This window comes from Vespa crabro, chromosome 2 (assembly GCF_910589235.1).
Source record: "Vespa crabro chromosome 2, iyVesCrab1.2, whole genome shotgun sequence".
Taxonomy (NCBI): domain Eukaryota; kingdom Metazoa; phylum Arthropoda; class Insecta; order Hymenoptera; family Vespidae; genus Vespa; species Vespa crabro.
The window spans coordinates 3580400-3604435 of record NC_060956.1 but is presented as its reverse complement, the minus strand read 5'-3'; the positions used below and the strand labels follow the sequence as shown (position 1 = coordinate 3604435).

Sequence of the window (24036 nt, the reverse complement as noted above, 5' to 3'; positions counted from 1 at the left end):
ATTCGGGATTCATGAAATAGCCGTAAGTGCTCCTGCATGGTTATACGTGCATAAACGTATAACAGTTTAAATGAAGCATAAAGTATATGGGGGGATGACATTCTCCTTGTCATTTCTCCTTGGCCGGGTATCCATGTTAGACCCCCGATGATTATTATTTACCAAGAGTCATAAATAATAAAGGAGATTACGTAGGTCGGTAGTCAGCGGTATAATTGAATCAAAATAATGTAGAGGTATCGTGTTGTACGCGTGGCCAATCATAAGTCAGGTGAAGCTATCTCCTCTCCAGCGCAGCAGGGTGGTTTGGTGGCTGCGCCGAGGGTACATCCCTATATAAAGAGTGTCATCCCTATACCAGGACGCTCATTCCAACAACAACCACCAACAGGCTACAACACAATACCTCAAGTAGATAGACTTTACTTTTTGAGGACTTGTTGATAGACTTTACTATTCTTTTTGAGGACTTTCTTTTCGATCTGCAACAATGGTGAGTCGCTATATTCTTCTCTAAATACCATTTCTTGTTACATTTGTTTATCTTTTTTAATTTAAAATTTATATCATTTCCTGAAGTTTATCTTCGTTTTTTCGATCAGCTTCGATATTTATGATGTAATAGGGAAGTTACCTTAAAATATAAAAAAGATACATTTGTCTGATAATATTTAATATCTTCAACATTTTTTTTTATGTTTATTTATTCAATAATTGCCTTTGCTTAAATACAATTCGAAATTTTATTACTTTAGAATAATAAATGTGTATATATATATATGTATGCCTATATATATGTATATATGTATATATGTATATATATGTATATATATATATATATATATGTGTATATATATGTATATATATATATAGTGACTAGTTTATAGACTGTTTAGATCCGATTTCATGTCATTAAATATATGGATATGGGGGTGCGTGCGTACATGTCTCCAAGTAATTAATAATAGAAATTAAGCGTAACAAGATACATTTGCGTAGTTTACTACTAAGCTTAAATATCATTTAATATATAGTTTTTATATATTTTTTTTTATAAACAATTTTTGTTACAACGAATTTCAATTTTTTAACACAATATTCATTGATTATTGATTATTTGAATAATTTTGAATTTATCAAAAGTTATTTAATAAATGATAATAATAATTGATGTTCGTATGTATATTCAGTAAAGTTAGAGAGAATATATTGTTTTATTCATTATGAATAAGTTTTGATCGAATTATCAAAGTAGGTCCCAAGAGATCGCAACGATAGAAGAGAATACATACGCCTACGTCCATTTTGTATTTCGCTGGAAATAAAAGGACCTGTTATTATCAAATGAAGTAAAGAACTATGGAAAAAAGTAAATAGAAAAATACTTTTGATTGTGATAATTCGAAAAAAAACTATAAATTCATAACGAACATCGAGAAAAACCTTTTCTAACTTGTTCGAGAATTGAACTTTCATAAACTCGTGCAATAAATAAACGCTCTCGTTTTTTTTTTTTATCCTCATTTTACTTGTCCTATAAACAAATTTAAAGTTTTAAACGTAGTTTGCGATATGAAATATGGACGAGTAAAGTTAATACTTTTAAACGTGTAAAATGTTTCTATTACAGAGATCTCTTCTATCGACATACATATTAATCTGTATATGCTTCAAATGTATAATATCTTCTTCGCTTGTAACCTCCCTTGATGGCGACAAATTAAATGAATTTGAGTACATTTTAAAAAGACAAAGAGTCGATAATTCTGAAGGACAAGATTCGAAAGAACGTCGAAGTGAAAAGGGCCAGTCATTCATAAGATACGGCCGTAGCCAATCTGAGAACGGTATGGACACTGATACGGAAGAAGTGAAAGTTGATAGACATCCACGATGGAAATCGCCGGATATTGTTATTCGATTTGGTCGATCGGATATAAAAAATATTCATCCTGGTCGATTCTACGAAGAAGCAAACACTTTGAATATTATCAGGTAATAATTAATAATATACGAATTAGATATGTAAATGTGAAATATATGTTTGTCTTGACCGAATTTTATAATTTAAAAATGATATTTAATTTAAAAGATAAAGACAATAGAAAGAAAATTTGATGCTATTAAATAATTCGATTATAATCTATCGATTTTTTAATATAATAATTTAATTATAATAATTTATAAATGAAATACTTTCGTTTTTCTTTTTTAATCAGGAACGAATTATTCTCTATATGCTCGGACATGTTAGCGGCTGCAACGAGTGGTAACAAGGACGAACGATCTTACATACCAAGGATATTACGCTTTTGTAATACGATAGGAGAATGAATAAATTGAAGCATCTACGTACACACACACATAAATACATACATACATATATACATAAGTGCGGTACTATATATCGGCATTACACGACTTCTATGCAATTTTGCGGAAAAAACTCGAAAGAAATCATAACTAAACGAACTTATGATTTTTAATATAAACGATTAAATTAATTCAACATGATTATTTTGTTAATAATTTTCAAAAAGATTCAGCAAATATCTTGTGATCGAATTGATTTATAAGATAATTATTTATTTGAAGAAATTGCATTAATGAATATTTTCACCTATTTTATATAAACCTTTGAGATTTTTAATAGAAATTATTTTAAATATATTTCCTTGCTATTATAAAATAATAATTTAACATGTGTTATAAAATAAAAAAATATTTAACGTAATTGTTGTATTAAATGTACCCAATATGTATAAAGAGGTCTATTTCAATTGTCGCGCGTTTTCATTAACTCTCTGGTAGTATTGCCTAACCTTGATAGGAAGCGCTGATTGTATATTTTGGTCAGCATGTAGTTGCTTTTAAAATATAAACTATTTAATATATTATTATTATTTATTTTGAATGAATTAGTCGTACTAAGTTAATATAGATTATTTTCTTTAATAAAACAATTGTATTTTCAATCCTAAATTCTACATGAATATAGGAAAGATCATTGACCAATCAGATCGCTTATAAAAATTCTTTTATCAAAATTTTCATATAACATGTTAGTCTATGTTTGCTTCGATCAATGGTCAGAGCATGGTACTAGATTTTCGTGGCATAATAAACAATCGTAGCAAGTGGGTTCGAGAAAAAGACAGTGTATACTTATTGAGTTTTCGTATCATTAAATTTATTTTGGTTTTAGTAAAAATATAAATGAGTGATTAATTTTTAATAGATATATGTATATATGTACGTACATATATATCTATATATCTCTATATATATCTATATATCTATATATATAAAAATAGCGTACAAGATGAATCCATCGATTTTTTGTAATCCTTTTAAGTACTGTTATAAAATAGTACTTGTTATTTGCTTTGCTACTAATTTCCATTGTTTATTTACGATTGTGCAGATAATGTGACTGTTAAACTTTTTCGTTTCCTTTTAAATCATTCAAAAGTATTTAAATTTTGTTCACAAAGAAATGTGTTCGTTAATGCATATATATAAAAATGTGTATTTTTTAAATATTTAAATATTACTAGCTAATTTATATATATATATATATACATACATACATACATACACATACAGATACACACACATCCATATATACATACATACATACATACATACGATACATATATTACGATAATCTTAATTTATAATATATATATATATATATATATATGTATATATATAATATATATATATATATACATATATATATATTTATAAATATATATATAATATATAATATAAACATGTATATATATGTACATATATCTCTCGGTATAACTTGAACTGATTAACATACGGAATTATTATACTCGTGCTGTGAATTTAGAAATGGTTTTAAGTCGAAATGATAAGAGAAAAAGGAAGGAAGGTGATCTGGTTGATCTCATGGAGCCCGTTTCGGAATCGCCGAAAAGGTAAAATTAAAATATTCTTTTTTTTTTCTTTTTTTTTTTTTCGAATAAAAATAACTTTTTGTTATTTAGAAGTTGTATAACTGCTAAAAAAGAAAAAGTTTTTTTTTTTTTTATCTACTGCCAATCTAGTTTACATATGTTACATAGTATCATGAATATGATATGGAATATATTTGCATTATATTTATAATTAAATATTTTATTATAAATAAATAAACAGATAACAGTAATCAGTGTCTATATTTAAAATAATATCATTCTAGATTTCAATCGAACGACAGCATTGACTGACAAGTGTTAAAAATATGAACTATATTTTTGCATGTAATTTCATACTTCAAAGATAATATATCATTTGACGTATTAGAATTATATATACGTCATACATACATTATAGTAATAAAAGAGAAAATTATAAATTGAATTTTATCATAGTAAATACCTTTTCTTAACGATCATTGTGTTTATAGTGAAATGTTTTCCTAAAGTGTTTATTATATAATAAACTATATGAAAGATTATTTATTATTCATGAAGAATTTTAAATCTTATAGTTCAATATCGTAAACTATAGGAAAACTTATAGTATTTAATAATCTTTTATTTCAGAGCTAAAGTTCATGCACAAAGGAAATTTGCACAAGGTGCAACAACAGTTTTTAATCTACCACCTACACCAATAAAGGATAAAGAGAAAGCTAAGCCTGCTGTTATAACAGAATTGATTACACATAAACGTCCTAATACAGAAGACTTTCTAACATTTTTGTGTTTTCGAGGTAGTTTTATTATATTTTAAATAATATTTCTTTGCTAAATAATATCTCATTACTAATTCTGAATAATTAATATTCATTTATAAACTGGATTCATTTTATAATTTTATTCAGGAACGTCACTTTTGCCACCAAGTCTGAATTTTTTTAATATTGGAACCAAAAAGGAAAAACAAACTCCTAAATTTTCATCTAATGCAGCAGGAAAGAATACATCTTCAACTACCCTAGTGACAGAACAAAAATCTGATTTATCGAATCAAAAAAATATTAATAAAGTAAAAGCTCTTGTAACAGAAAAAAAAGATGTGCCTAATGAAATTCAGAAAAATGTTAATAAATTTAAAACTACAGCTTGTACGGTTCAGGCACTGAAGAAAAAATATCAAGAACAACGTCTTGCAAAACAGAGGATTAAAAGAAAATTTAAAAGTTCTTGTATTATACGTACAAGATCGTGTTCAGAACGAACTGTATTGAAACCAGGAAGTACATTGACTTCTAATAAATTTCGTACTAAATTTGAGAGCAAAAGGCACAGCTTAAGAAGCAGTTCTCTCATAAATAAATCTAAAAAGGAATCTTCTAGAACCAAACCTGTTTTAGTAAAGCCAAAGAGAAAAATTATTATAAAAGAGAGAAATAGTGATACATCTAATCAAGATTCAATGAATGATGAAGAAGAGTTATCTTTAGAGAAATCAATTTCACATATGAAACGTGCAATGCAAAAACCAGTACAGAAAAGTATATGTACTAGAAGTAAAACGGAAATGCGAAGAGTAACTCGATCTCATAGTCAGCGAACATCTCCAAAAGATCTTTCGCGTAGACCCACGAGAAAGACTAAAGAAGCAGCAGCAGTTTACATGGAAATTCTTGGAAGAAAATTAGTGAGTCCTGATTTAGATAATGATGATAATCTTTCTGTTGAGAGTTTTCCAGAGTTACCAAGTGCTCGTAAAATAAACCAAACAGAAAATGAAATTAAAACTAAAATCAAACAGCCTGGAAATAAACCTGCTGGAAAAACTAAAGATACAAGATCCATTGCTCCTACTAATATGACTAAACGTTCAGATAAAGATGTATCTAATAAAATTGCTCTTAAAAGTAAAAGATTAGTAAAAGTGCAAAAATATTCTGAAACGGAAAGTGATGAAGAGTCAGAGAAGTCTGTCGAAACTAATAACGCAAGACCTATTACCAGACAAAGTTTAGGTAAATTAAACAAACCTATAAGTCGTAGTCTTAGGTCTTCTTCTAAAAATGTAGTTACAAAAGAGTCCCAAAATAATACAAACTCTAAAATAAAAAATCAAAATTTAGCGAAATCTAATAAAGATAAATTAACATTAAAACGTAAACGTAATCAAGTTGTTACTAAAGAATTAACAAATAAGCCAGATGAATCTAATCAAAAAGATATAAAAAAGAATAATAATGAAGAGAATTCTGGTTCGGATGAAGAAACATTAGGCATGATTTTGAATAAATTAAGAAAGAAGAAGACCTGCAGTAATGAAGACAAATTAAATATTAATACTCCTGAAAAAATTAAAGAGAGTAATGAATGCTGTACAAAGATGTGCGGTACTAAATTAGATATATCTAAAATATCAGATGATGAGGAATCATTTCGTGGGTTTACTAAAAAAGCTATTTCAACGGTATTAAATTCATGTAATACACACGCAAACGCGAATCTTCTTGTCAACGAAGAAGAAGATGGTAATTCGTATGCAGTTAAAATACAAAATGCATCGCGTGATGAAAATTCATTACTGGTACAAAAAAATAATGTTTCAAGAAATAGTACTTCTTCGCCAATTACAACCATACAAGAGCAGGAAACAGCATCAGATTTACCTACTTCAGTTCAGTTGCAGATACCAATGTTACAGAAAACGAAAGAAAATCAATGTAATCATGAAACTATGCAATCTAAAAATATTGTTGATATACCTTTGTCGGCTTTGCACATGAGAAAAGAAAGGGTCAATATGTCTACTGAACAAATTGAAAAGTGGCTAAATGAAAGTTCATTAGCCAAGGAAGAAAGTAAATTAGAAATGGAAAATATACCTAGTTTTAAATATAACGAACCTATTATTAATACAGATAAATTGAAAACAGATGTTTCACATTTATCTATACCGACCAAAATTCAACATTTAGTAAGACCTGTTAATGTAACACTTTCTAAATTAGTTGATAAAGCAAACTCAAAGGATCATCTAATACTACAGGAAAAACATACTTCTTCATTCTTATTGGATACTCAAATTATGGACCTTAAATATCAAAATATACAAAATAATAAGATTAAATTAGATAATAGTATGAAAGATGTCATTAAAGAAGATAATATTAAATTACATAAAGCTTCATCTTTTGGTGGATATAGTGGAAAAGTTATCAAATCAGATTTAACTTTAATAGAATCTACTATTAACAATTCTACAGAGAAGAAATCACAAGGAGAAAAAAAATCGATATTTCAGGCACGAAAAGGATTTTTACCTAAGATTAAGGAAAGAAAAGTTACAACTAATTCCAATGCATTTTCTCCTGAAAATGAGAGTAGTGTTTATGCATTTGAAAGTGATACTGAAGTACCTGTTAATACACCTTTCAGAAGAAAATTTCGTGATTGTACTAAGTCATCTGTAGATGTGAACATATCGGAACAAAAAATGTATGAAACAACAGACGAAGTTACGAAGAATCATCCTAATGTATTAAAAGATCAAGATGAAGTTGTTAGCCCTAGTATAATTGCTACTACCACCACTGTCACTACTACTAATATCGTTAGTACTGTAACAAATAATACTGCTACAAATAATACTACTACTGCCACAGCCACAAGTACCACAATGGAACTTGAAAATAATGAAATAAAAAATCCACCAAATGCATCATTAAACTTAAACAAACTTGAGCTGCCTCAAAATTTTGCAAATTTGACTAATGTACAAGTTTTATCCCTCGATAAATTGACTACTTCTTGGAGTGATGTAAATTGTAGCACTTCAATAGCTGTTCAAGTTAATTTTGATGACTGTGTGCAAAAACAAGAGCAAGAAGAAACAAATGTGACTCAACAAAAAAGCATGGAGATATCTACTCAGACTGACAATAGTAATATGAATACTGACAATGACGGTCAATTGTTTTACATTCCATTGCAAGCAGTTACAAGAGCTGGTCCCAACTTAATTCCAAGTCAACAATTAATACAAGGTGTCGCTGTTAAATTGGGTACAGAAGGACCAACTGGACCTAATCAAAGAGTACTTCTACGTGCAAAATTAGTTACTAAGCCACCTCTATCGATCGCTCGTTGTCCTCCTGTAGGAACAGTACAACCAACAACTCGTGCAACACAAAATTCTACCATATTAACAGCAGAAGGTTCAATTCAATCTACGTCATCGACCGGATCAAACACCGCATCAAATGTTACGTCAAACCTTACATCAAACGTTGCATTAAACGTTGCATCAAACATTGCATCGAATACTACTAATTTAATAATGGCTCCAACTGTTGTCACGTCTGAGTTTTCTACACCTTCACCAACAAAATCTCAAGATGTAGTATCAGGAACAAATAAACAAAATAATACAACAAAGTTGAGCAATATTACAGAAAAAATTGTTAAATTGCCAAAAAATCAGAGAGAAAGAAAATCGTCTGTGGACTCCATTAAAATAGGCAAGAGGTAAAATGGTATATTAACATCCACTTTATTTTAATTATTTTATATTATATGATCCATGTTCTTAGATATATTAAATAATCTTTAGATCTCAAGCAAAATCACGACAAAAGGGATCTGACATATCTGCCATAACTAATAGTACACTCTCAAGTGGAAAAATTTCAAGTAGTGAAGCATGTCTGGTAGAAGCACCAACGTTTCATCCATCAGAAAAAGATTTTCAGGATCCTTTGGAGTATATAGACAAAATTAGACCTGCTGTTGAAAAGTATGGAATTTGCAGAGTTATTCCACCTCCTAATTTTAAGGTAATCTCAATACTAACTCTATATGATTTATTATATAATTATTAAAAATAAATAAAAGTAAGGATGATGTTATTAATAATATAATAATTGAATCAAAATATTTTTATTGTAGCCAGAATGTAAAGTATCTGACGATATGCGATTTACTGCATACAATCAATATGTACATCGCATGCTACATAGATGGGGCCCTAATGTGAAGGAAATGATGGCTATAAAAAAGTATTTAGCGACACAAAGTATAACGCTTACTCGTCCACCATGGGTAAAGAATATTTTTTTATTTACTTTATGTTTTGTAGAAAAGGATTCACCTATACATACATATTTTCTTATTTTCTATTCGCAATCATTTCAGATAGGTGGCATGGAAGTTGATTTGCCACATCTATATCAAACCGTTCAAAGTTTAGGTGGTTTGAAAGAAGTTATTGAAAAGAAAAAGTGGCAAAAGGTGGCAGATGGAATGAAAATACCGAAATCTGCACAAGATCGTGTTACAAAATTAGATGATATTTATTGTAAATATTTATTGCCATATGATACATTGTCACCAGGTATAATTATAATATATTAAGAAAATATATAATCATTTTTATATAATTCTATTTAAATATACACCTTATAAATTATTCCTTTCACAGAGGAACGAAGTAAATTATTTGACGAAGTTGAAGCTGAATGGTTAAAAAGAGAAAATAAAACATTGCAAATGCAAGATACATCTGCAACTGATAATGAAGAAGAAGAAGATGATGACACTTCAGATGAAATTGAGGAGTGCATTGTGAAAGTACGATCGAAGTAGATAATTATATTGTTTTAATTGTTCAAATATCTAAATGACAAAGTATATGGCAAAGTTGCAATATGAGATCACAATATATTAAGATTTTATTATAAAAATTATTTGATTTTTTTTATTACTTTTATTTTCATACACTAACTCTCTAATTATCAGTTAAGTAAAATGTTATTTATATTTCTCTACATCTAAATGTTATTTATATTTATATATATATATATATATATATATATATATATATATATATATATATATATATATAACACATTACTTTTATTATATTTTAAACATATATTAAAGGGCAGGAATATGCCTTTGAATGCCTTCTACCGAATTGCACGAAATACTCAACGCATGTGGTTCGGAGAAAACCAACGTTCCGGAAATGAGTCTGAGGGAGCATCTGCGGATGAAGTTGAATCTGCATTTTGGAAACATGTAACAGAAAGAAAGCGTCATATCTGTGTGCATGCAGCGAGTATTGATTCAAGCGGTCGTGGTTTTGGCTTTTCTGTTGCCAAAAATAGTCCATTTGCAAGACATCCATGGAATCTCAAAGTTCTTACAAATAATGCAGGATCGGTATTAAGAGCTTTAGGACCATTAATGGGTAGGGAATAAAATTATTATTTTATATATACAATTACAATTATTTTAATACTATATATATATATATATTTTTATTTATAAAATATATTATATATAAATTTTAATAAAATTTATATATATATATATATATATAAATTTTATTTTTTAGGAGTAACTGTACCAACATTACACGTTGGTATGTTATTCACTGCTTGCTGCTGGTATCGTGATCCTCATGGCCTTCCATGGATCGAGTATTTACATACAGGTGCTAAAAAAATATGGTATGGTATACCAGACGAACACAACAATAATTTTAAGGAAGCTTTAACAAAAATGGTACCACAATATTGTAAAAACAAAACTATATGGTTACCCTCTGACACTGCTATGGTACCACCAGAATTGTTAGTCAGCAATGGTGTGTCTTTGTGTCAGACAGTTCAAGAGCCTGGACAATTTATTATTGTATTTCCAAAAGCGTTTACATCTAGTATATGTACAGGATATGTGGTATCAGAAAGTGTTTACTTTGCACAGCCTTCTTGGCTAGAAACTGCAGAACAAGTATTCAAAGTATGTATTAGAATGTATGTTCATATATTTTGTATAATAGATTTATGATATGTATATATTTATACAATTTATTCCAGGACATACAAGACAGTTGTGAGCCCTCAATTTTTTCATTTGAAAGATTATTGTTTAATATTATTAATGATTCACGATCTAATATAGATATATTGAAACAGGTAAAAATTATAATTTTTATATAATCTACATTTTTTAAAAATATATATTTTTGTTTTAAATAAATTTTGTACTTCAGATTTTACCAAGCGTTATAAAAATTCGTGAAAGAGAAATTGAACATCGTAAGCAATTAAAATTTTTGGGTCTCACCAATAAAGAAAGATTACCTTTACCTGATAGCGGCAAACGTGGAAAAGGGAAAAAGGTGAAGGAAGATGATGGAGATTTTGAGTGTGAAACTTGTAGAGCTAATTTATTTGTATCTTTGGTAAATGATTCGCAAGATGATAGTGTTTATTGTTTAGTACACGCGTTACAATTGCTTACCAAAAATAAACCAATTTTGAAAAGCTGTACATTAATGTACACATATAGTGAGGTAAATATATATATTATTTATTCATATATATATATATAACTTTTATTTGTATATAATTAATATTGTAAATATTATTTCTCTCATTTTATGTTTAGATCGAGTTGGATGAGTTGATTCATAAATTGGAGGATAAAATTGAAGCCAAATCTAAGAAAACTAATCAAATTAAACAAAGTAAATAATATATTAATCCTGCTTATTTAATTATTGAAAGCATGTAGGTGATAATTACTTGTCAATCTCTGTTGAAATAACGATTAAATCTTGTTGTTCGACAAGGAAATGTTCGACAATAGAATAGTCTATATAAAATATGTTATAAAAATAATTTATGTCAAAATACATTTAGAAGGTTCTGGAAGAAGAGATACAATTATAGTATGATTATTAGTTGACATTGAAAAGTATTAAGATAAGTTTCATTCTTAGTAAATTTTGTTTATTAGAGTTCTATATATTTAATGCTTTAGGCATCAGTCCATGTCTGTGTACATTAATCTTCTGCTTCAATGTTTATAATAATTATTAAAATCTCTGTTACCCCCTGCAGGGTCTTTGTACTGCAAATTATAAATAAAGTATGTCCTTATTCCTATAATGTATACAAAAATATTTGTTTTTATAATGTAAACCTCATTGTATTTCTATTTCATTTCTAACTTTATTTTTATTGAAGGAAAAAGAATCAAGTAGCGTAGATTTTAAGACAATGTTAAGATTCTTTAAACTTAAAATTTTTCTTAAATTTGTTTTTTTATGAAAAAAAAATAATTGTACATAAATTTTCATTTCATACATCGTGTATATTAAAAATAATGTTATAATACATATATCTGTTATTATACAAGTTTCTTTAATACTAATATATTAGTATTAAAATTTGATTCAGTATTATAATCTTTTAAATATTATTATAAAAAATTAAAGGCTAAATTGTCAAAATAGAGCGCTTGTTTTCGCAAATGCCTTATTTGAAAGTAGCCTATATTGTAATTTATTAAGTGAGCATTAAATATAAGTGCTCGTAATGATAAACAAATAGTTTATAAAAAAAAAATAATATATTTCAATAAAATTCATCAAAATAGATTTTAACTTTTTTTCTTTTATATAAATATGCAATGTTTTCTTTTTATATAATTCCATGTGAGATTTTTTAACTGGTAATAAATAGAATTAATAGAAAAGAAAACATTTCATTCCTGTAATTGTTAAACATTTTGCCGTACCTTGGAAAAAGCTTAATATTATTTACATTTTTATCTTTCAGATACTGGTGATTATACACACAAATATACACGTAAGATAAGAAGATAAAATTAACGAAATTTCATATTAGATAACATCATAAATAATATTATACATTGAAATTCCAAGTAAAAATTTCAAGTCTTTGTTTTTAATTCATCTTCGATAACGTCCGAGATAAGCTTTGCAATTTGGACAGGTATGATGTACATCCATACATTCATCAATGCAACAAGGAATTAAACAGCAACCAAACCAACAACTGGAAAAATTATTAAGTCACATATATATATTATTTTGTTCACCTTGTAGATCAAATAACTTCTTAAATATATATATACCCAAGTAAAGCTATTACAACTCCAGAAATATAAGCGATCATGCCAGGTTCTGTTTTAGTTGTAGACTCGATTTCGGCTTGACAATGTGGACAAATTGTATGAGTCGGTCCTGGTCCCATAGGTACAATAGTAGTTACAATAGTTGGTCCTTGTGCATCTGTATTACGACAAAATTATTTGTTACAATGGATTTATATTATAAAAAATATATAATATTTGAAATTGAATGATTATATTGAAACTCACAAATGTCAGCAGATGTAAATGGACTAGCAGGTGGAACACCTCCTACAGTTTGGCTATAAGATGGAGGTGCATATGGTGGAGGTTCATACGGTGGTGGTGGAGTATTTTTGTTCATTTTGCACTAGATTAACTATATATGATTTATATTACTATACGTCATACGTATGTATATATATTAATTATATATATAAAAAAGGAAATATTAAGACAATGTCAGTAATGCATGAAAATTTATTTTCATTGAAAAAAGAAATAATTTTAGATCTATTTAGAGAAAAAAAATAGAATATTTATATTTTAATTCAATTATATCTTACATACATTCTATTTTGATTTAATTAATATAAAAAAAAAGCTAAATGTCATAGGCATTGAACATCTGTCGTTTTATATTGTTTTTGATATCTTCAGTTACATAATTCTAGAATTAGATATGATAACATTGTACAGACATTAAATTAAATTTAAATTTTTATAATAATAGTTACTACAAAAATTCGTATAAATCGAAGTTTATAAAAATTACGCAACTTATTATGAACAGCAAGTAGAAAGGAAAAGAATTGCACATTATTAATTTCAATTGTTTTATAATTTCTTTAATAATATAATAATCCTTCTTGAATAAAATTCGTAACATATATTCGAAAAAGACGGATACGTAAAAATTGTCCTTTTTTTAAAATCGAGATTACAATAAAGAAGATAATAAAATATTATTAACAAGTGTCAACGCCCAAAATTTCATACACCGACATAAAAACACATGAATATGTGTGTTTATTACACTTGTGTAATAACAAGCATGAGTAATCAGTTATTTTTAGAAGATACATTACCGCTAATTTTTTCAAACTTCCACACTATGACACATAATTATAAGTAATTATTAAATATTTTTCTTCTGAACGTTACAAAATCTCAATAATAACAAACTATTTAATTAAATATTCATTGAAATTTCATTTACATTAATATATTTGATACGAAGTTCTCGAATGTATTTATTTATTTATTCTAGGCCAATCTATTCGCAAATATTAACATACATCGAATCATACGAATGAATAACATAAATTTATTTATTATGATAAATCTCAATAATTATCGAATTAACGAGTTAAGATATAATAAAGTAGAGAATATTTATATTTTTGATTAATCATCTCCCTATCATGTTTCATAAACAATAAATATGGTTAACTAATGTTAAAGGAAGATTAAAGAGAGTATTTAACAATAATACAATTAGATACTCCACTTACTTCCAAAAATTATTTTTCAATCACGTACACGATAGTCGAAAATATTTTATATACGTTCAACTTATAAGCCACTTTATACAATAAACATAAAAAAGGGAACGCCAATTTACGATAATTGATAGTGGCGCCATCTTGGTTCATAATATTTTTCAGAACTACTTTCGTTTTCGAAGGTTTTTAATTTAAACAACTCTTAATTCTCTAATTTTATTGTCTTAAGCAAAATAAATATTGTTTAATTTATATTAAAATTAAATTGAAAACGTTTATTCTCTTAAATGATAAAAATTAGTAAATTATAATTACAATCAACGTGCACCAATGAAAATTATTTTAGTGTAGTTAACAATTTTATCGAAATGCAATATTAATATGATATCGATAAATCGATAAATCGATAAATCATTGATTAACCATTTTGTAGACACATAATGTATCATTGATGAACTATTTCGTAGTCACGTTATGAATCGTTGATAAACTATACAATAGATATATAAATCATAGACGAATTATTTCGTAGACACTGCTTTTTTGTTTATATTGAAAATTGTTTTTCATTCTTATCATTAATATATTATATAATTTGATATTCTCTTTCTTTCAATTTTTATTGTATATATATATATATATTCATTGTAAATTATAAAAATTTAGCAATTTATCGTTAAGTAATATTTCAATTATCGTCGATTTCGGCTCGAGGTCCTGTTTTCTCTCAATCAATATATATATGTTTGTAGCTTTGAATATGACTTTTTGTATACGAATAAAATTTTCAGTATTTTTAATATTCAAAATATTGATTTTTTAAATATTATCGAAGTCTGACTTTTCTATCTTTCTTCATATTTAATTTCATATAAAAATTGTTATCACATTGTACATAGAATTAAAAATTGTATGATTGAATAAATATTATTAAGTGTAATGTTTTTTAATACTGCATAAGTATAAATAGAAAATTTTAATGTGTTATAGTCTTTTTGATTTTATTTATATTAAAAAAATTATATACAGTACGGTTTTTGCGAAATCGTATAATTTTATATTTCTGACGACACTTTCGTGACTAATATAATTTTTGAAGTTCTACGTATATATTGGATGTGTCCTACAAGCTCCTTTGACATAGCACTGCTTTACAAATTAAACCAAGGATTTCATTTGTAGAAATATTATAAATTTTACTCATGCACATTTCCAACTCGCAGTTTTGGAAGCGAATTTTGAAACGGTAATTCTATATAACGATTACAATATAATTTCTCTAATGTAAACAGAAATAATATATCCCGTTAACCTCAAATCTTTTTTTGACATTTTATACAATCTAATTGTATATTTAATCTAATATCTTTTATGATCTTTTTTTTTTTATTATAATACATTAAACTTTTTTCATTGCTATTTAATGTTTCTATATATACAATTAAGTATTATATAAGTAATGATCATATACATGAAGTGTATATAATTACAATTCCCTCCAAAATATGTTCTTTCTTTTTTTTTTTCTTTTTTAATTAATATATTTGTAATAAAATTTTAGGTGTAATGGATTGAAACTAGTAAATCTTCAAACATATTTAAAACCGTATAGAATAAATTTATTTATCGCAAGAAACAGAGCACAAATTACAATTTTACAGGAAGATAAACTTTTAGAAGTAGAAATGTTACATCCCAAGATGGACAATCTATGCTGGTTACACAAAGTTGCACCAGGATTTCCTATAAATGGTTCAAAGGTAAAATTAATGATAATATATATATATATATATATTTGGATTGATTAATTTTATCTTTTACATTGGTGTTATATTACAGATTACAATAATTCATGAACCTGTTCATTTTTATGGTACACTATTGGAAATGTGTAAATTTGCTAAAAGGAGAATCACATTTGCGTCCTTATATTTGGGAACTGGAAAATTAGAATCTGAATTGGTAAACAACAGAATCATTTACTACTTATATTATTTAATCTTATAAACCAAGTATAAAATTTATATTTGTTTATAGGTACAAACAATAGAGCATGCTATTCTTTCAAGTAATGGAAATATTAAAGCTAGATTTCTATTAGATTACATGAGAGGTTCTAGAGGTGTACAAAATTCACGTAAAATGTTAGAACCATTACTCAAAGGAAAATATGCTCATTGCTCTGAAGTTTTTCTCTATCATACACCTAAACTTCGTGGACTTCTTAAGGTTATTATGCCTGATCGTTTTAATGAAGTTATAGGTTTACAACATATGAAATTGTATATGATAGATGATACTTTGATAATTAGTGGGTATGTACGTATGTGCATAAGTAATCATTTTATAGTAAGATAATATTAATGGATTTTATATTTTTATAGTGCAAATTTAAGTAACGATTATTTCACGAATCGGCAGGACCGATATTTTATAATAGAGGATGCTAAGGAACTCTGTGATTTCTATGATGATCTAGTCAAAAGAGTGGGAGAATTTAGTTTTGTTTTACAATCAGACGGTAGTACAAAGTTGAACTCTACATTAAGTTCTCATCCATGCGAAGGACCAAAGCAAGAATTTTCTGAGGAAGCTGCACACAGAATAAAAACGCTTTTTCAAAATGAAATACAAAAACGTATTGAGCTTAACAAACAAAGTAATTAGTTTTTATATTTAAGAATTTGATAGTCCTATATACAAATTAATAGTTATTTTATTTGTTAGAAGAAGCTTTAGATGCAGATACTTGGATATTTCCATTAGTGCAAATGGGCCAACTTAATATATTACACGATAGTGAAGTAACATTGAAGTTGTTGCAATCAGCTTCATTGGGAGCGAGACTTAAATTAGCAACTGGATATTTTAATTTAACTTCAGATTATATCAGTGCAGTACTTAAACATTGTCAAGCTACATGTGATCTTCTAACAGCACATCCTACTGCTAATGGATTTTTTAGTATGTTTTTTAGTATGCACGCTAAATTAATATACAAAATTTTTTCATTCGAATAATAATATAGATTTAGTATGATAATAATCTTAACCCGTAGGTGCAAAAGGTATAGCAAGTAGTATTCCAGCAGCATACACAAAGATAGAAGAATCATTTTATAAAACTTGTGAAAGATTAGGTCAACAAGAAAGAGTAACATTATGGGAATTTATTAAACCAGGATGGACATATCATGCTAAAGGACTTTGGTACTATTTACCAGGTCAACAAAGACCTTGTTTGACTCTTGTTGGATCACCTAATTTTGGTATGTCATAATAAAATTAAAGAAAAATACAATAGGTAATAATATTTTATGACCCGTAATATATTAGGTTATAGATCAGTGAATAGAGATTTGGAAACACAAATTGCAATCGTGACTAAAAATGAAAAATTACAAATGGCTTTGCAAGAAGAACAGGAACGTTTGTTTATGTACGCTAAACTAGTTACAAAAAGAACATTTTCTCAAGAAGACCGAATACCCCCAGCTTGGATACGTACAACAATTGTGTTATTTCGATATTTTTTTTAGTACAATACCAACGTCTTCGATGGTTTCATTCAATAACCGATACCTCAAAACTTATTTAATTATTATAAACTTTACATTATATTAATATATACAAATGAAGTATTATTGATGAACGATAGCTTAAGTTAATAAGGATTATTATCTATATAGCTTGGTTCAAATATTCACGTAAGCACACGTATCATAAGACTGTAAATAAAAAAAAAATTCTGTAACACATAGAGTACATAGTGTATATTACGGTACATATTTCATTAATACAGACAAACCTATCAGACACAAATAAATTATGTTATAATGTAAGTATTATATCTTCTCTAATTCATTTGTTACATATGTCATGTAAAAATTGTTGATTTTTTTTTAATAAGAAATATTTTACTTTTACAAATGATAAATTAATTACCATGGGCATAGGTTAAATAAATAAAAAAAATTCTCTGATGTGTACAAATTGATAGAATAATTATTTCCTTGTCTACATGCTATTCTGTATGGGATGTGGTAATATTTTATGTTACTATGGTTCCGACGTTTTATGCGGATTATTGGAATTACAGAATTCATTCCAATTACAATACAGAAAGAATATGATAGGAATTGTCCATAACCGTATAGGACAGTCATTTTTAATTATAGAGTCACAATCAATATGACTCTATTATAGTAACCACGGTGACACTGCACAATTAGTTGATTCAACTGACTTTGCTTCAGAGATTTCCAAGACCAGCAAGCAGAAGAAAAATTTGATGGCTTTATTATTATTTATTTATCATCAATGATGAACGTTTCTTCTTTTACGAAAAATTCTACAACTTCTTCTTCTACGTTCTTAGAATCAGAATCTAATTCATCTGTATCGATATCTGAAAAATATACGAAAGAGTATATTATAATGCTAGATTTAAGAGTTATTAATTTTTAACCATAACATTTGTGATAATTCTACTCACTGTTACGTAATTCAAGGCGACGTTTCTTTTGATTATTATACTCGTCTATTCTCTTTGTGCGATATTCTTCAAAGGCTTTCATTGCTGCACATCGTTTCTCAATAAGTTCCTATATGATAAAATATAGTTATTAAAATAATGATACATACAAATACACATATATTTGGTATAATTAATACACTTTAAAAGTTCACATACTTTGGAAGCACGTGTTAATCTCATACGATCTTTGCTTTCAAATTGAGCGGAATACTTCTTCAAATTCTTTTTAATTTCTTTAATTTGTTCAGCGGTAAGAAGAGTCGGTGGTCTAGGACGCCATAATAATTGATTGAATGCATTTAAGTTAACTCTTTTTAAAATACGACCTTGGAATGTCCATATCCAATAACCATTATCAACAGTAGTTTTCCAGCTAGAGACAGCTGTTACAACATATCTAAAAGGCAGGAAAATATTAATTATAAAATATGATATTAGAAGAGGGAAAAAAAAAAAGAAAATAAAATTTAACAAACCTTCCAGTTGGATCCCATTCGACGTCTGAAGTTTGATAATGATCAGTTGAATTCATAATAGTAAAATCATTAGTGTCAATAAATTCAAGAGCACCAGCCATTGTTGTTAGACCAGCCAATACAACAAATTGACCAGATGGTGACCAGAATAAATGGTTACATGCCTTTTTTTCCAATTTTTCTGTTAAGTGAATTTATGGTTTAAAAATAATTTTTTCCAAATAGAAGAAGAAAATAAGATTTAATAAATAAATTTACAAACTTACTAAGAAGAGCAGGTTGATGACCACATCTGACTTCATAGAAGCTTACATTTACACTTGGAATTTCTCCATGAATTATAGCAAATTTGTTGCCAATTGGTTCCCACGCGAAAGCATGGATTGGTTCTTTTATTTCTACACTGTCAACAGGGATCTGTTTCTCTCTCATATGAAAGATTTCAAAATTATATGACATTCCCTATAATCAAAAATATTATATTAAAAAATTATTCGTTTTTTAATAATTCATTTAAATGTATGTACACATTTTCAAATATTTTATTGATCTTACTGTGTATTTTTGTTCTGTTTTTTCTTTACGTTTAGCGAAACGATCTACTTTTACACACAAGTAATCTCCAGATTTCTGCCAATATATCTTACAATCAGCAACATTGAACAAGTTCTTATTTCGTATCTCGTTGCGACTATAACGATATATCAATTATTAGTTTGTATACAAGAAAAAAATTGTGCTTTTGAAAAAAAAAAAAAAAAAAAATAAATAAATACGAAATTATTTACTTTGGAATTTCCAGCAGAGTGACTCTTGCAGGAACATCTTTATCTTCTGGCACCCAATAAGCTAGAACATTATCTGTAGGAGACCAACTGAAGTCTCTAATACCGGGTATTTTAATACTTTTCTTATCCAGTAGTCTGAATGACTATAAAATAAATATAAATTTGTTCATTTTAATTTTATAACTATTCCTATATGAACTTATATATGTGTACAGACATATACACATATTATATGGGAAAAACTTACTGGTGTTTCATAAACACTTAAAACATCTATACCCATCCAAGCTAAATACTGATCATCGTGGGACCAACGGAATATAGGCCACACTGAAGATCCTTCTGGATAGAAAGAACGCTTCTCTTGACCAGATAGAATATCCCAAACAGCCAAACGTTTTTGATCTGAACCTAGGTCAGTTCGTGGTGTATATGTTACAAGATAACGTTCACAAGGTGAAAAATCAATACATTCAACGCCTCTTTGACTGAATTTCACTTGTTGAACAAATTGAGGGCCACCCCATAGTGCAACACCTAATTTATGAAAGGTTGCCAAGTATGTACCCAAAGGTGACCATTTAACATATGTTTCTGTCCAACGCTGTTAGTAAAATATATTTGTAAATTTCATTGTTGATAATTTCTTAATCATTAGATATTATTTGTAATTAAACTTACAGGACGATCTTCCAACAATGTAGGTTCAGGAGCAGAGTTTTGCCAAATTTGAACAGATACAGCTGGACCATTTCCATACAGTACACAAAACTGATCATATGCATCTGGTTCTAATAAATAATAATGCAAATCGCTAGCTGCTTTGAATGGTTGAGGTTTCGGCGGTTCCCAATCAGTAGGAATTTCTTCGTATTTTTTGAAGTCGGTAAACAGATTTACTTTCAAAGTATGTTGCTTATCAATCTTATGATTATTTGCAGACTTGGCAGCTGCCAGTGCATTCATTGGACTACTGTATTCCAAGAAGATATACCTATTTTATAGTAGTAAAAAAGATGAAAAGTTAAAATTATTATTCTTATAATGGATCTTAATCCATAGAGAGATACAATATAACTAACCCTTTGGTATATCCATTTTCATTTTTGGGATAATATTGATTAACTATTGTACCAAACTTTCCAAGGACCTTACTGATGAACGATTGCAATTTTTCTAATCTTTCTGGCTCCACCTGAGGTACACCGTCGATGACGACAACAGATTCAACTCCATCCGTCTCCGAGGGTTTTTGTTTTAAAATGTCACCAAGTAATTCTGATATAAAAATGTAAACATAGAAAGATTAGAAATAATGTAAAATGTTTTAAAAGCATGCAATTATTACATAAAGAAAAGTTGTGTAAATTCACTTTTTTTTTCTCTCTCTCTTTATTTATATATAGACAAATCGGAGTTTGATTTTTGGAGGTTATGTCGCATGTGCCACATTTCTAAATTGTACGCGACCATGCCTTCTTTCGACTTAGGGTAACAATTGTTGAATGTCATTTCAAATAAAACGTGCCTACCTTCGTCGGTAATATCATCAACAAAACCCTCTGGATCACTGAAGTTTGGTTCTTCATCGTCATTCAAAATATCATCGTTATTTTTGACAGCATCTTCATTTTGAGGCGTTTTATCAACTAACGTTTTCTTCGCCATCTTAGAAACCTCTTTTGGTGTACCGGGTTAAAGTGGCAGCGAGCCACGATTACAACGCCTGTACAGCGAAACGTTCGAAAAAGAATACTGTGCTGCCAACTGTTACACTCGTCTTTCATTTGTACCTCCATTTTACTTACGAGTCAGGTTAATGTTCATTGGTTGTGTTTATTTTATTACTAGAACATCCTTCAATCAGCGATGAGTTTAAAATTTTATAAATTTATAAATTCAAATTATAATCATGCAATATCTTATCCAATAATAGATGCAGTAATATTCATTAATTATTTAAATCAAATATTCGTTTTAATTCAACGATTTAAATTATCATATAATAGAATAGAATTGTCGTCGAAAATATTTCCCCCTACTTGAAAAATTACTACGAAATTTGATTTGATTTCATTTTATCCTTAATGATAATAGAACAAGCACAAGGTATACGAGTTACGTTACTTTTATATTTATATTATCGAAGTCATTGATACGCGCCAAATTCAAAATGCTTCATAAAGATTATGTCGTAGAACTCGTTCAATTATATATTCTTTTTATGTATTTGTCATATATTATTTCTTTTTACATGAATATATTTTTATATCTTTCATTAATTTATATAGTGGATATTTATATACATAAATGTTATAATTATGTCTGGTGGTTAGTAAAATATATATTTTATCGTTAATATTCATTTTGTAATAACATTTAAGAAAATGTTTGGTTATATCCCGATGAAATTCTTTAGTTGTACGTCGAAATAAAACCTCTATGACGCGATTATTATCCCATGGCTTTCTAAGAACTAGCGTCATATTTAAAACATTGAAAGGGGGTTTAAAGGTACGAATATATATTTTGAAATAATTCGTTTACTTTACTAATGGATTCTATCCAAACGTGAATTCGACTTTAATCAATGAAATGTATAATCCTCATTTCAATTTTTTAGATACCAAAATATCAAAATACATACCGATTAGAATCTTTCGTTCCATTAAAAATAGAAGTGGTCGATAAAATATTGAAGGACGTAATGTCTTCCTCCTTGCAAGATATGAGATATAATCCTATCCTATGTCTTCAGATTTGTAAGGATATGTCAGCGAAAGTGCGCGATAAAATATTTAAAAAATCCTACGACCGGTATTATCGTCAAATTATATTTTCAAACTTTCCCCAGAGTTATCATAAATAATCATATTGCATTTATATGATTTTCATGAATTTGCTCGTACGATTTTTCTATTTTAGTTATAAATATTCAGTGGTCATGACGATAATACAAAAACTCGGACAACATGTGGAAATCAATATGGCGTGTTTGTGGGATTTAGAAAGAGACAATTATTCTACGTACGTTTTAGAAACTACCGAATTTATTGCTCTCGGTTTGGTAATTGCCACTTATTACGAATAAACCGAGTAAAAGATGCGATCGTTTTATCTTTTTACTTTGATCTATGAAGATGAATCCTTCGTATTATTTCGTTTCGTTTCTATCGACGACTTTGAAATGTCCTTGGAACATTCTTAAAAATCATTTGAAAAAATGCAAGATATTTCGGTATAAAAACAAAAAAAAACGATCTCTTGTATTTTGTTACGTAATGGTTTCGCGATATACAATTATTCTTGATTATTGTTTTACTCCCTTTATTCCCATAAAAAATATCCAGCTTATAAACTGATAATGGTACCGCGTTAAGATACGCGCTATTATATATATATATATATATATATATATATATATATATATATATGTATGTATATATATATATATAAATTATATATTATTATATATATATATATATGCAGCATTGTTTTTATATATGTATATGATACAATAAACGTTAATTTTTACTTTTCTTTTATTATTATTATTATTTTTTTTTCTTTTCTTTTCTTTAAGTTTAAGCGACGTTTTTCAAAAAAGAGCATTCCTATTCTACGCTACCCACCTGCACAGATAAAGAGAATCTATTTATATTTGACATATATATTTCTTTTCCTTCTCATTTATATTTTTGTATCACGGAACTATACATGCAAACGTTCGGTTTCTTTTATTTTTCTTTTCTTTTCTCTTCTTTTTTTTTTTTCTTCATGTTTTCTCTTGCTTTGAATTTTTTTTTAGTCATTTTTGTACAGAGACACGAGCATAAAAGTATGTACGGTATCGAAACAATAT

At 27.7% G+C, this 24036-nt stretch overlaps 6 protein-coding genes across 11 annotated transcripts; 4 read left to right on the top strand and 2 right to left on the bottom strand.

Moving 5' to 3' along the window:
* The first annotated feature begins 375 nt into the window (after positions 1-375).
* Positions 376-2392, top strand: LOC124433196 (FMRFamide-related peptides-like). The gene is made up of 3 exons (XM_046982936.1): positions 376-493; positions 1631-1995; positions 2220-2392. The coding sequence occupies exons 1-3, from the start codon at positions 491-493 to the stop codon at positions 2332-2334; spliced, it is 483 nt and encodes a 160-aa protein (XP_046838892.1). The 5' UTR covers positions 376-490; the 3' UTR covers positions 2335-2392.
* Positions 794-11893, top strand: LOC124433195 (protein Jumonji). 5 transcript variants are annotated; one of them, XM_046982935.1, is made up of 13 exons: positions 794-805; positions 3860-3947; positions 4557-4726; positions 4838-8450; positions 8536-8758; positions 8871-9023; positions 9117-9315; positions 9403-9551; positions 9864-10173; positions 10321-10727; positions 10805-10903; positions 10981-11283; positions 11379-11893. In XM_046982935.1, exons 2-13 carry the CDS (start codon positions 3862-3864, stop codon positions 11463-11465), a joined length of 5799 nt encoding a protein of 1932 aa, XP_046838891.1. In that variant the 5' UTR covers positions 794-805; positions 3860-3861; the 3' UTR covers positions 11466-11893. The 5 variants fall into 5 exon arrangements, with proteins under 5 accessions (XP_046838891.1, XP_046838887.1, XP_046838886.1 ...); XM_046982931.1 differs by lacking the exon at positions 794-805 and adding an exon at positions 3088-3159; XM_046982930.1 differs by lacking the exon at positions 794-805 and adding an exon at positions 3095-3252.
* Positions 11706-14529, bottom strand: LOC124433197 (LITAF domain-containing protein). Its single transcript, XM_046982937.1, has 4 exons — positions 14384-14529; positions 13119-13248; positions 12873-13029; positions 11706-12793 (listed from the first exon to the last, which is right to left on the bottom strand). The coding sequence occupies exons 2-4, from the start codon at positions 13231-13233 to the stop codon at positions 12688-12690; spliced, it is 378 nt and encodes a 125-aa protein (XP_046838893.1). The 5' UTR covers positions 13234-13248; positions 14384-14529; the 3' UTR covers positions 11706-12687.
* An 825-nt stretch (positions 14530-15354) lies between these two features.
* On the top strand, positions 15355-18215 carry LOC124421679 (CDP-diacylglycerol--glycerol-3-phosphate 3-phosphatidyltransferase, mitochondrial). 2 transcript variants are annotated; one of them, XM_046957143.1, is made up of 8 exons: positions 15355-15620; positions 16036-16134; positions 16214-16336; positions 16412-16689; positions 16759-17033; positions 17102-17338; positions 17433-17642; positions 17710-18215. In XM_046957143.1, exons 2-8 carry the CDS (start codon positions 16060-16062, stop codon positions 17910-17912), a joined length of 1401 nt encoding a protein of 466 aa, XP_046813099.1. In that variant the 5' UTR covers positions 15355-15620; positions 16036-16059; the 3' UTR covers positions 17913-18215. The 2 variants fall into 2 exon arrangements, with proteins under 2 accessions (XP_046813099.1, XP_046813098.1); XM_046957142.1 differs by having other exon boundaries at positions 15936-16134.
* A 138-nt stretch (positions 18216-18353) lies between these two features.
* Positions 18354-21920, bottom strand: LOC124421678 (eukaryotic translation initiation factor 3 subunit B). Its single transcript, XM_046957140.1, has 11 exons — positions 21707-21920; positions 21257-21452; positions 20856-21168; positions 20422-20778; positions 20175-20317; positions 19942-20077; positions 19653-19848; positions 19387-19567; positions 19067-19307; positions 18869-18977; positions 18354-18781 (listed from the first exon to the last, which is right to left on the bottom strand). Exons 1-11 carry the CDS (start codon positions 21840-21842, stop codon positions 18681-18683), a joined length of 2109 nt encoding a protein of 702 aa, XP_046813096.1. The 5' UTR covers positions 21843-21920; the 3' UTR covers positions 18354-18680.
* A 545-nt stretch (positions 21921-22465) lies between these two features.
* On the top strand, positions 22466-23543 carry LOC124421680 (dynein light chain Tctex-type 5-like). The gene is made up of 4 exons (XM_046957144.1): positions 22466-22505; positions 22594-22688; positions 22798-22991; positions 23100-23543. The coding sequence occupies exons 1-4, from the start codon at positions 22496-22498 to the stop codon at positions 23263-23265; spliced, it is 465 nt and encodes a 154-aa protein (XP_046813100.1). The 5' UTR covers positions 22466-22495; the 3' UTR covers positions 23266-23543.
* The last annotated feature ends 493 nt before the right edge of the window (positions 23544-24036 follow it).